General features: G+C 36.0%; 1 protein-coding gene across 2 annotated transcripts in view; it reads left to right on the forward strand.

The window, feature by feature from the left end:
- Positions 1-12,002, forward strand: part of NUP155 (nucleoporin 155) — a 31,644-nt gene that overhangs the window by 18,605 nt on the left and 1,037 nt on the right. For both annotated transcript variants that reach the window (XM_075447268.1, XM_075447269.1), the window contains 13 exons: positions 1,452-1,585; positions 3,394-3,585; positions 4,224-4,362; positions 5,022-5,157; positions 5,590-5,743; positions 6,018-6,122; positions 6,262-6,416; positions 6,929-7,058; positions 7,320-7,433; positions 7,913-8,033; positions 9,011-9,121; positions 10,385-10,521; positions 11,240-11,340. In XM_075447268.1, coding sequence (XP_075303383.1) covers positions 1,452-1,585; positions 3,394-3,585; positions 4,224-4,362; positions 5,022-5,157; positions 5,590-5,743; positions 6,018-6,122; positions 6,262-6,416; positions 6,929-7,058; positions 7,320-7,433; positions 7,913-8,033; positions 9,011-9,121; positions 10,385-10,521; positions 11,240-11,340 — 1,729 coding nt within the window. The remainder of the gene's footprint in view (positions 1-1,451; positions 1,586-3,393; positions 3,586-4,223; positions 4,363-5,021; positions 5,158-5,589; positions 5,744-6,017; positions 6,123-6,261; positions 6,417-6,928; positions 7,059-7,319; positions 7,434-7,912; positions 8,034-9,010; positions 9,122-10,384; positions 10,522-11,239; positions 11,341-12,002) is intronic.

Raw genomic sequence — 12,002 nt, forward strand, 5'->3', positions numbered from 1 at the left:
TTTAACACTGCAACTACTTAAAGCACTCCACAAAGGAGCTTATCTTTCTATGAAGAGAATCTGGATTTCAGCATGATAACATCTACTGGTCTTGAGCCACTGCAAAACACAAGTTGTAGCTCTCAATTTATTAAGGTAAATAAAAATGCTTCGACTTTAAAGCACTTTTAAACTTCTCTCTCTCATATAAAAAATTGAATTTCAACTCTGTGTAGATATGTGTCCTTTTTATCCTATTTTACCCATTCAGACAATTTTGAAATATAAAAGTACAGGTTTCTTTGCACGTTTACCTGTCTTCTTTTTTCTTTTCTTCTCAACGTTCTCCATATTTCATAAGATTTTTTCATGTCCTCATTATAGTACTCAGTAGCTGCACACCCCTTTATATTTTCAGGATAGCAGTGGTCAAGCAATTTGTTTGTGAGACAAGTGAGTGTGTTGTCATATGAAAAAGAAATAGCGTAATGCAAGTTGCCAAAGTCACTGAAGTGTCCACAGAAGTTTTGTTTAGAAAAAAGAAGCCTGTCACACAGCTCATTTGGACTCATATCCTCCTATAGTGTAGCTTTTGCCCAGCGCTTGCAGGCAAATTGGGAAGTGTTGCTGATGTGTATACAGAATTGAAGATGATTGTGGTCCATGTGGGTATAATCATGGGTTTTAATTTCTACTTCTTTTTCTGTACTGCTCACTTTCAATAGTGTGAATGTAATTTTTTTATGTTTAAGTCATTATGTAGAATTTGGTAGATGTTTAATAATTTCATTTTTTATTTTTGTGCATTCCAAAGCTCATAAACCCTTTTAGATTGCTAAATGACACAATATAATAATTGCTGCCTCATTTCTGAATGACAAGCACTCAAAAGTAAACACTTAATTTGTTGCAATTGTGTTCCACCAGTGTAATAAGTATGTCCATATTATTCTTTCAGTGAATGCAATACATCTTACCAGATTTAAATGTTAGCAGTTTTCAGAGTAGTTGTTGTTCCTTTAAAGAAAGTGCAGACCAAAGCTGTAATTTTAATTGTTCTTTCTAAAAGCAAATACAGGTAATCAAACAAAAAGGGAATATGTATGGTTTTGTTTTTCTTTTATGTTTATCATAAATACATTTATAATAATTATTTATTAAAAAAAAACAAGCAAAAATTTAGGACAGATATTTAAATCCAGTAGACTCACACAAAGTCATACTTTTTTTTCAGAAAGCACTCCTCCTGTGTTGCGTAGTTTGAAATAAATGTTAACAGATGGTATTTGTTTTGGGGAAATTTTAACATGGCACTTTCCTCCAAGGAGAGCTCGACAGCATTAATCAAGAGTGGAAGAGGAAAAAAAAAATTAGAAAGTTAAGAAGATTGTTATTGGAAAACCTCCAAAAATTTACATGCTGCTTTGAACATGTAGAACAGTTACTTATTAACAATCTCTCTGCTTTTTCAGCGGAGGCACAGCTAACTGAGAAGACCTCACTTCAAGGCATCCAGCAGCTTGTTCGCAAAACGTGCCAGGCATTGGCTTTATGGAAGTTGCTGTGTGAGCACCAATTCAGTGTTGTTGTGGGTGAGCTTCAGAAGGTACGATCTGAATCATGTGATTTTATTTTGTTTGTATTTAACATCTGAATTTCTTTTGCTACCTAAATATTCCCAAAGGAGTATTACTTTAATTCATTGAGAAGCATACCATGAATTTTAAAACTCATACGGATTTTTCATTCAGGTTGCAAGTGTTTATTTTTAAGAGACTGACATGTGGTATTGACCTCATAACCCAATTTTAGCAAATTGGAGGTGTCATTAACAATAGATTTTATTTTATTTTACTGACAGTTAATAGTGAGTCTGGTTTTATAAATGACTCTGTTTTCAGGTTAAGCACGTTCTGCAAAATGTGCTGAAAAGAATAGACCAATATTGTCCAGCCAAGAGGAATTCACTCTGCATAAATGTTGGTAAAAGTTTAACAGTGGAGAGCAATAGGGTTGCAGAGTCTCAAACCCTTGCACTTTCGTGTAAGTAGGGGTCCAGAATATATCACAGAACAGCTGAATTTGGAAGGGACTTCTGGAGATTATCTGCCCCCTCTGCTCAAAGCAGAGTCAGCTAGAGCAGATTGCCCAGGACTGTGTCCAGTGAGGTTTTTAATATCTTCAAAGATGGAGACTCCACAGCCTCTCTGCGCAACCTGTTCCAGTGTTCAACCGTGTTTAGAGTAAAAAAGATCTTTCTTATGTTCAGGTGTAATTTCCTTTGCTTCAGCTTTTGACCATTGTGCCGTGTCCTGTGACTGAGCACCGCTGAGCAAAGTCTGGCTGTGCCTGCTTAACACCTTCCCATAGATATCAGTAAGATCCCACACACTACCCCCTGAGCCTTCTCTTCTCCAGGCTAAACAACCCCAGTTCTTTCAGCCTCTCCTCGTTTATAAAGAAGGCAACCTACAGAACTATGGATGCTGCTGCTACATACTCTTTGCTCGTGTTAAATTTGCATTCAGCTGTTGAAGTTGTTAATTTGAATACTAGGCATTCTGTCCTAGCACTTGATAGGAAAATAAATTCTTTGAAAAGTTGTATTCTTTGTCAATAAAAAGAACAATTGTTAAACTTTACAAATGCACAGAAGCTGGGGCTCTTCACACTGTTGCTTTGGGGAGTTAGCATGATTTCTAACATGGGCAGCTTCTCTCTGGTGTTTGGACAAGGAGTGAACTACTTGTTTAAGAAATGGAACTTTTTCCTCTGTCTTCAGTAGTTCTAGATTTTTTTGTAATAGTATTTTCACACTGTTAGTGATCATCCATAGACACTACATAGACACAACTGGCAAGTCTGTGTGAGCAAGTATTGCTAGTACTTAAAAAAAATTAATAACCTTCAATGTAATTTAGTATAAAAAAGCATAGAGAGTACGGACCCCAAATTTTTAAAATGCCTCTTTTTTATCATCTTTTTTTTTCAGCTGTGACAGTACTCAGATGGTCCCCATTATTAAAAACTGTGATATACTCATTTTATAGTGTGTGCATTCTGACAGTGCCCTGTGAAGTAAGGGAACTAATTCCATCCTTACTCGCAGAGATCTGAAACAAAAGTGACACGTAGTGAAGACGGCAGAGGAAGTCTGATTAAGAGGAGTTCTCGCTGTCCGTTGGCATCCAAGGGTGTAGTGCCTGCATTGATAGGGCTTTCTTTGTTATTTCCATTTTGCTATGAAATGGTTATTTTAAATAATGTATTTCTATGCTGCGCACTTCATTCATTGGAGCTCTGTGTGGTTTTATTTACTGGAAACAGTGAATTTTTCTGCTGTAACATTGTGATGTTTCTAAACAATATAAAGTAAAAACTTTGGTAAACTAATGCAATCCTGTTTATCTTCAGGAACTTCAAGAACATCTAAAGATTACTGCTTTCAAAGACTTGGTAATTAGAGACAGAGAGTTGACTGGAGCACTCATTGCTTCTCTCATAAACTGTTACATCAGAGATAATGCTGCTGTGGATGGCATCATTGCCCATTTGCAGGATATCTGTCCTCTTCTTTATAGCACTGATGATGCTGTGTGTTCCAAGGTAAGCACACTTCCAGATTTTACAGCACCAAAACAAGACTTTAGAACATGTTCAAATGAGAGAAGTTTGGCAGCTTGTAAATCATTATGCTCAAGTAGTTTCAGGAGCACAAGAACTAATGAAGGCAGGTCGTATGCATGTTTGTGTCTTGTAGTTGATTAATGCTGAAAATTATATGATCTGTAATTTGAAGCTTTTGCAGTTATTTGTTGTGTAAATAGCGTCTCTACTTCTAATGTGATGTCTGATAAAACTCTCTTATTGACATTGATAAAATGTGTTCTTACTCCAGTCTTTCCTCATCAGAGTCGCTTATTTTCTGTCTGTTGCCTGGTTTCATGGAATTTGTGGAAGGATGATTGTGTTTAAAAACTTCACTCTTTGAAGCTCTTCACACAAATTTGAAAAAATGTCTGGTGAGGGGAGAATGGGGAACCGGTTGGTTGTTGAAGTCTTAAGCCCTTTTCTCTACTGCTACATTCTTTCTGCTGGAAACTTAGTGTTATGAAGTGAGAGCAGAGTTCTGTAGAGAGGAGTTGAAGTTGGGGATAATAACGCATTAACCTACAATAATGTCCATGATCCGTTGATGATGTGTTTATGTGAATAATTTCCATTTTACCATCGTTTGTCTTTAGGCAAATGAACTGCTTCAGCGGTCTCGACAGGCTCAAAGCAAAATGGAAAAAGAGAAGATGCTAAGAGAGTCACTGAAAGAGTACCAGAAGATCAGCAATCAAGTAGACCTTGCTAATGTTTGTGCGCAGTATAGGCAAGGTAAGAGGCAAGCACTGATCATGTGCTAGTAAATAGTTTCTTTAGTATCCTTTCATGCCATCTTTTTTGTTTTTGTTTACTAACTTTCAATGAATTTTTATAGTGTTTTACCATGAACAGTTTCTTAATAACTCCACAATTAATATACGTCAGCCTATTCTTGTTCAAAGCCTTTCTAGATTTCATCAGCCAATCAAATACAGCACTTCTATATAAAAATATTCCCATCCACTTATTTCACATTGTGGTGTCCATTTGTTTCATATATGTGGTAAAAATATTTTTAGAAAAATTGTTGGGCTGTATGTAAGCAGAGGGTGAATGACTGTACTTTTGCAGGTAAGGTTTTATACCAAATATGCTGTTTGAAAGACGGTTCTGAATCCTGTTTTGTGCAGTAAAAGCTAGTACATAATTCAAATTTAGGTGTAGCTTTTGCAACACTCAAGATTTCAGCCTCTGTACAAATATGTAATGTCAAACTTGCATATGATCCCACAGGTTAGGAACAGGCATAAATCCTTATGTGATACAGACCAGAGTGAATAAGGTTTATTTTTTCTTGATTGCTAAAATGGGAAGTGTTTAATGTCACTTACCATTTTGTCGTAGATTTAATAAATGAATGGTGATATTTGCTGTTTTTTTTTTTTTTCTAGTGCGTTTCTATGAGGGAGTAGTAGAACTCTCTCTTACAGCTGCTGAGAAGAAAGATCCCCAAGGTCTTGGCCTTCATTTCTATAAAAATGGAGAACCAGAGGAGGATGTTGTTGGACTCCAAGCTTTTCAAGAGAGGCAAGTTTTCAGGATACCTTATTACTGTTATACGGGGTGCTTTGTTTTGAGTGACTGGAAAAGTAACTCTTTTGGGGAAGGCATGCAGGTTAATGACAAACAAGCATTTTATAAGAAGCAACACAATATAGCTGGTTTTGCCCAGCATGCCCTCCTTGATTATCATTACTATGGCACCGACTTTATCTGGAACAGAGGGTGAACGGATAGATGCAGAAAACATTGTGATCTGAACATTACAGAGATACTGGTTAGAAAGATGATTGAGAACGAGCTAGATTGTGGCAACTAGCTGACAATAATCTGTGACCTTTTTCAAATCTTAGTAAGTGTGTTTACAAAGGCATACAATAACAATATTTGAGATGAATATGTCATAGAGAGTTGCAATGAAAATTCTGAGACTTCTGTTTTCTTTTGCTCCATTTACAGATTGAACAGCTACAAGTGTATCACTGACACCCTTCAAGAGTTAGTGAATCAAAGTAAAGCTGCTCCTCAGTCTCCCAGTGTACCCAAAAAGCCAGGTCCTCCAGTGCTATCATCTGACCCCAACATGCTAAGCAATGAAGAAGCAGGGCACCATGTAAGAAACTCACAAAAAACTCATGACTGCACTCCAGAAGAAAGCATGATTTTGAAGGGGTGTAGAATTAACTTTTTTTTTTTTTAATTATGAAGTAGTTATGCGAAGTAGATAAAAGTCAGGATTTGTCATTAATTGGCTTCTTTATGTACAGAGTGTTCATAGCAATGATGACACGCAAATAACAAGAAGCTAAATATTGTCTGGTGCGTATCAGTGCTTGATGTGATGTAACCACTTCTGGAGTAGCAGCTTTGGCCTTTTCTTCCCTTAGTTTGAACAAATGCTAAAGCTGGCTCAGCGTTCAACAGATGAACTTTTCAGTATTGCACTTTACAACTGGTTGATACAAGTTGACTTGGCAGACAAACTGTTACAGGTGAGCTCATCTCTATACAACAAAATAATTTGGAGGGTTGGAGGGTTCCAGTGAACTGTTAGAGTTAATTGTAAAATGCTGATGCTTGAAAAAAGAGGAGAGAGCAAGAATATAAATGTTACCTTTATGACTTTTGCAGGTTACTGCCCCCTTTTTGGAACCCTACCTTGTGCGGATGACCAAGATTGACCAAAACAAAGTCCGTTACATGGATTTACTGTGGAGATACTTTGAAAAGAACAGAAATTTTAGTAACGCAGCCAGAGTCTTGGCTAAGTTGGCTGACCTGCACAGGTATGGACTGTGTGTGATCTGTTGCATATATTGAGGTAATTGGGGAAAAACAAAAAAAAAACTGAAATCCAAAACCTTTTGTGTAGGTATTTTAAGAAAACGACAAGGGCGAGAAGAGGCCAATGCCCAAGGATATTTGCTAAAACAATTTTAAATGAGTGGAATATATTAGCTTTTAATCCAGCCCATTATTTGAAAAAAATTATATGTTTATTTTATGTGTTACACATTTGCTTGCAATGTGTTCCCTGTTGTAAGCACCAGATATTAAGTAGTACTTTCTTACGTAGAATTTTATAACATGATAGTGTAAATGTGGAGCAGTGGATTGAGAAGGACACTAGAACAGAGCCTGCAGCAAAGATGGGGTTACATGGCTGGGTAATGTCCTGCATTATTTAGAGAAATCAGGAGAATTCACATACTAATTCCCAGAGTCTAGTTAGAATGTAACTAACCCTCAAATAATTTTATATTAAGTACCTATTTTATTTTGAATATTTGTTTTGCAGCACAGAAATTTCTCTTCAGCAGCGTCTTGAATACATTGCACGTGCTATCTTGAGTGCCAAAAGTTCCACTGCCATATCATCTGTAGCTGCAGATGGTGAATTCCTACATGAACTAGAAGAGAAAATGGAAGTAAGAAAAAGTATTAATCTGAGCTACAGATGCAAATGCATTATTTCTCTTTGTCTCCCTGGCACATGACATTTTTATTAGCAACTTTGTAGAAGCAATTTTCTGTGCTTTCTTCCCCATGTGGCAAAGTTATGCAGGTGGTAGGAGACTAAGGTGTAAGGCAGTAGTGTTTCTGCATTTAAATAAGTTAAAGTTAATTCTGGCTGTATTCTTAAGTTGTGATTAAGTTAATCCAATGTTTTATTTTTCTTTTTAAACAAGGTTGCAAGGATCCAGCTTCAAATACAAGAAACATTACAACGGCAGTATTCCCATCATTCTTCAGTGCAAGACGCAATCTCCCAGCTTGATGCTGAACTGATGGATATAACCAAGGTGATTAAAATTACTCTGTATTAAAAGTCAGTTTATCACACTGGGGGGATGGGAGGTGGAATTTTTGCAAAGAATGATACTATACTGACTAGGAGAAGCAATAGGGAACAGTTTAGCATTCCTGGTCTCAGAATGTCTGTTACTCTAGACCTTCTTTTTCTATACTTTGATATGCCTTCAATCTGTAGTACTTTAATTTCTTCCTTATCTTCTTTATATGTCTCCTAGATTTCTTCATTTATTGGGAAAACTGTTAGAAAATTAAAAGTATTAATTAAAACTTCATATAAAATTAGGGATTGTATTTAAGAAGTGAAACTAAATGTAGTAAAAAAAAAAATCATTTAGTGTGTCACAGTAGTTATTTAAGTTGCACCTTTACTAGTCTGATGTCTACCATACAAAATAAAGAAAAGCTTATTTTTAAAATTTCCTTTTTATCCTACTTGAAATGTAAAGCTTGGTAATTTTTCTTTCAGCTTTATGGAGAATTTGCTGACCCTTTTAAGCTCTCAGAGTGTAAGCTTGCAATTATACATTGTGCGGGTCATTCTGATCCTATATTGGTGCAAACCCTCTGGCAAGAAATCGTTGAAAAAGGTAGGTCTTAATGGACTATGAGTAAGTACAAAGTGGAACTGTAGGCAAATGGTACAATTAAAGCTTTTTAAGACTGACTATGTGCTGCTACTGATATGCTGTCTAAGTGAGATGCATCTTTTCTGGACTATTCTGTAATACATGTGGTAAGTGTAGTTAACTAGTAATTCATTAATGTTACTGCCTTTGGCTTGTGTGCCTAAAGGACAGAAAAGTAATATTTTTACATATATGTTGGAGTATATTGTATTTATGTCTTGAATAATCACATTCCAGATAACATTTAAGGAGTAGTTACATCCCTTCTTGTTCTTAGATGCCATTCTATGTGGATTTCAGAATACCTGTGAAATTTTGCCTGAAAATTTCACTACTGGGGAATTGTAATAAAAATGTTGAATTTATCGTGACAAAGTTTAAAGAATGTTCAGGGAGTTCAGCATTTTTATAGTGTTGACAGGACTGGAAGCGTAAGGGTTTAATCCATTTATAGAGAAGCAGAGCAGTGGGCACAGTTCTGCAAGCCTAGCCACTCAGCTGTGATGATCTGCTGCACCCTTTACCATGAGTTGTTAATTCACTCTCTTCTTGGTTTTGTTTTTTTTTTTTTCTCCTTGCATTTGGTGCTCAAGGTTGCCATTGTATAAACAACATTGACATTGATTTGAGGGAAAAGATTTGTGGTAGTGGTTTTTTTGTGGTTTTGTTGTTGTTGGGTTTGATGGTAGGGTTTTGGGAGGTTGGTTGGTTGGTTGGTTTGTTCAAAGCAGATTTGCATGGAACTTCCTAAAAATCTGAATATATATGCATACACACCAGAAAAAATTGTACTTTCACTTCTGTGTGCTGATGTTGCACTGACAATAGCATAAGGTTTTAATGTGCTAGTAGTAAATTTAAGTACCTTAGCGTAGCTGTGTATAAATGTGCAACTTTTTTTCTGAAATTCTCTCTGAATGATTTCTTCTCACTATCAGAGTTGAGCGATAGTGTGTCTCTGAGCCCCGCTGACAGGATGCAAGCGCTTAGTCTGAAGATGGTATTGCTTGGAAAGATATATGCTGGCACACCTCGTTACTTTCCTCTAGGTAAGTTGTTTAGCTTGCGTAGTAAACAAACACACTGCATGAATGGATCTCAGCTTTCTTTTTAGTCTCTTAAAAAAAGTTTTAATCTAAGAAATGTCTTATTTTTTCAATCTAAAAGGAAACCATAATGATAATTTTGTGATACATAATTACTGTAGTTATTTGTGAAATTTTTTGTTGTAGCTGAAGCAATGAATTATTTCAACTGTCAGTAGTGGTGGAGTTGATCTTGAGAGTAGCTGGGTAGTACTTCTCAGTTTTGTCCAGGAAATCAGGAACAAAAGCACTGTGATACTTGCTCATTATTACAGTGACTTTGACAAGGGATTGAGGAGAGGCAAATTACACAAAAAGTAGAAATAGGATTCCTATTGGCCTGTAATTTTGTAAGCGCTGTATAATTGTGTGATTAAAAAACCATTACAGTTTTTACAGGTGCAGTTTTTCCTAGAATTTTGCTAGGGATTTAAACAGAATTTACAGTTTTTCACCCTGAATGGGAAGTAAAGAAAGCTTAGAAGGCAGCAACAGCTATTTTTGGATGGCTGTGCAGATCGTATTTTAAAAACTAGTAAAGTTTCTTTGTAACCAAGTACAAAGTAAAAGTGCATAGTTATAATGAGATTTTAGGCAACCACATTTATCTGCTGTCTTTTGAAGTTTCTAATGCTATCTGTAGAGGCAGGTTCTAAAAACATAATTCAGGAGATTTCTGGATCCTTTTCGGAGCTTCTTCCTGCTTTTGAGATGCTCACACGTTTTGACAACTTGGTATTATATAAAAACCAGGAAAATATACTGTTCAGCAGTGAATGTTCTTTCACAATTGTGAAAGAACATTTACTGCTGAACAATATGTTGTTACTTGTTACTGACACTTCAGCATGATAAAAGATGTAGTAGTGTTGCTGGCTATTCTAGCAAACGAAATGATAGTATGTTCTTTTGTGCTGAAACAAAAGTTAATGAACTTTTCATATCAGCATAGTTTCGTGGCAGTACTGTAATAGAGTACTTAGTATGAGTAATCCCTGTCATGCATTGCTTATAGCTTAATGTCATCTTTGGAGCTAGTTACATTTTGCATATGCTTCCCTCAGTGCAGGCTGGGGGAAACTGTTGCACGTGCTTCACGTGAGAAAGGTAGCAATTTTGTGTAAGACAGAAAAGTAAACTTGGAGTAAATCACTTTGAAATGCCTTTCTTTGCTGGACTCCTATTAAGAAGTTGGAATCTGAACATCCCATTATTTTTGTCCTGCAGATTTTTTAGTGCAGTTTCTAGAGCAACAGGTCTGCACTTTGAACTGGGATGTAGGTTTTGTAACCTATACCATGCAAGAAATTGGAGTGCCATTGCCAAGACTGCTTGAAGTATATGACCAGTTGTTTAAAGCACGGGTAAGGAAAATAGCCACAAAGGTCTGTCTTTAGCAGGAAACATAAAATAATGTAAGGTGGGATATGTCAAAATATCAACTTCACAGTTTTTGTTCTCCCTTTTTACTCAAAGGCTCTACATGCTCCTTTTTTTTTCCCTGTTGATTTTACTTATTTCAATCCAAAGTATGAGGAAAATTGTTAATGATTTTATATCACCTACAGCTGATTTAGGATTAAATAGGATTAGAAGTGTTATGTTGCAGAAGGAACAGCATATCTTGACTATATTAATTTTATTTGTTTCCTATTAATGATTAAAATTTGCTGTATTACTGTGTCTCGTCTAATCTACTGATGCAATAAGCACCGAGAATAAGAAGCCGTATTTTTAACTTCTGTTTTATAGAGCAGGCTTAAAGAGAATTAAAACAAAGAGAGTTGACTTGCTTCTTTTCACCCAGATTCCTTATAACGTAAGGAAATCAGAACTTCCTAAAATCTATACTTTACAGACTGTTAGGTAATGGGAAACTGAGTTAAATGCATGTGTGTCTTGGTACTCAAAAGTCAAAATAGTGCTTAAATATAGACGTAAGTTAGATTAAGATAGAGTTCCCATTTCTGTTATGTTTTTGTTACAATTAAGAAATAATTACCACAGCTGGCAATTTGTGTGTACACACACACACACTTCTTTTTTTGCATTGTCTCCTTAATATTTTGACATCTTTTTTAGGACCCATATTGGAATAGAATGAAAAAGCCTTTACACCTTTTGGAGTGTATTCATGTATTGTTATCAGGATACGTACATGATCCAAGCAGAGTCCTTCTGAGGTAAGAAAGGCAACTATATCCTAATAAATAGTGAAAGATATGAAATATTCTAAAGCACTGCACTTCAGCAATCCCCAAAGCTTTTTCTCTTTTCTTTTGGGCAAATTTAGTGTTTCTTTCCTAGCAGTGATTATGGAAACTTTGCATTTAAAACCAGATGGTAAAAACTTGTAGCGTTGTCCCTATAAACTGTTTCAACAAAGATAATTTTCTCCACTTCACTGAAGATTCATGAGGAACTGAGAGGATGATTGTGTAAATTTTGGCAACATACTTTAAGGAGTAGTACAGAGAAATTTGAGGGAATCTGGAAGGAGTGGGGGAAAATGAGAATCAGGTGTTTTGTTAATGAAACTGTGAACTGTTTAATGAAGAAAGGCTAGAAGCACTGAGTTCTTGTATTCTGGTGAAGAGAAAGACTAAACATGGGGATAGATCTTCCCAAATTCTAAGAGTTTGGTGATGAATCGCTCTCCAAGACTAAAATTTAGCTTAGTCTGCAACAGGAAGGAATTCAGGTTTTAAACATTTCTAGCTAAAAGAATAGCTATGTACTTGAACCAGTTGCCTGCATATTATGGAATCTCTAGCTTTGGCAACTTTTGTGAATAGACCATAAACTTCACTCAGAACTATCTTGTCTCAGAAACAATGAGCAGAAA

The sequence above is a fragment of the Opisthocomus hoazin genome, chromosome Z (genome assembly GCF_030867145.1).
Source record: "Opisthocomus hoazin isolate bOpiHoa1 chromosome Z, bOpiHoa1.hap1, whole genome shotgun sequence".
Lineage (NCBI taxonomy): Eukaryota > Metazoa > Chordata > Aves > Opisthocomiformes > Opisthocomidae > Opisthocomus > Opisthocomus hoazin.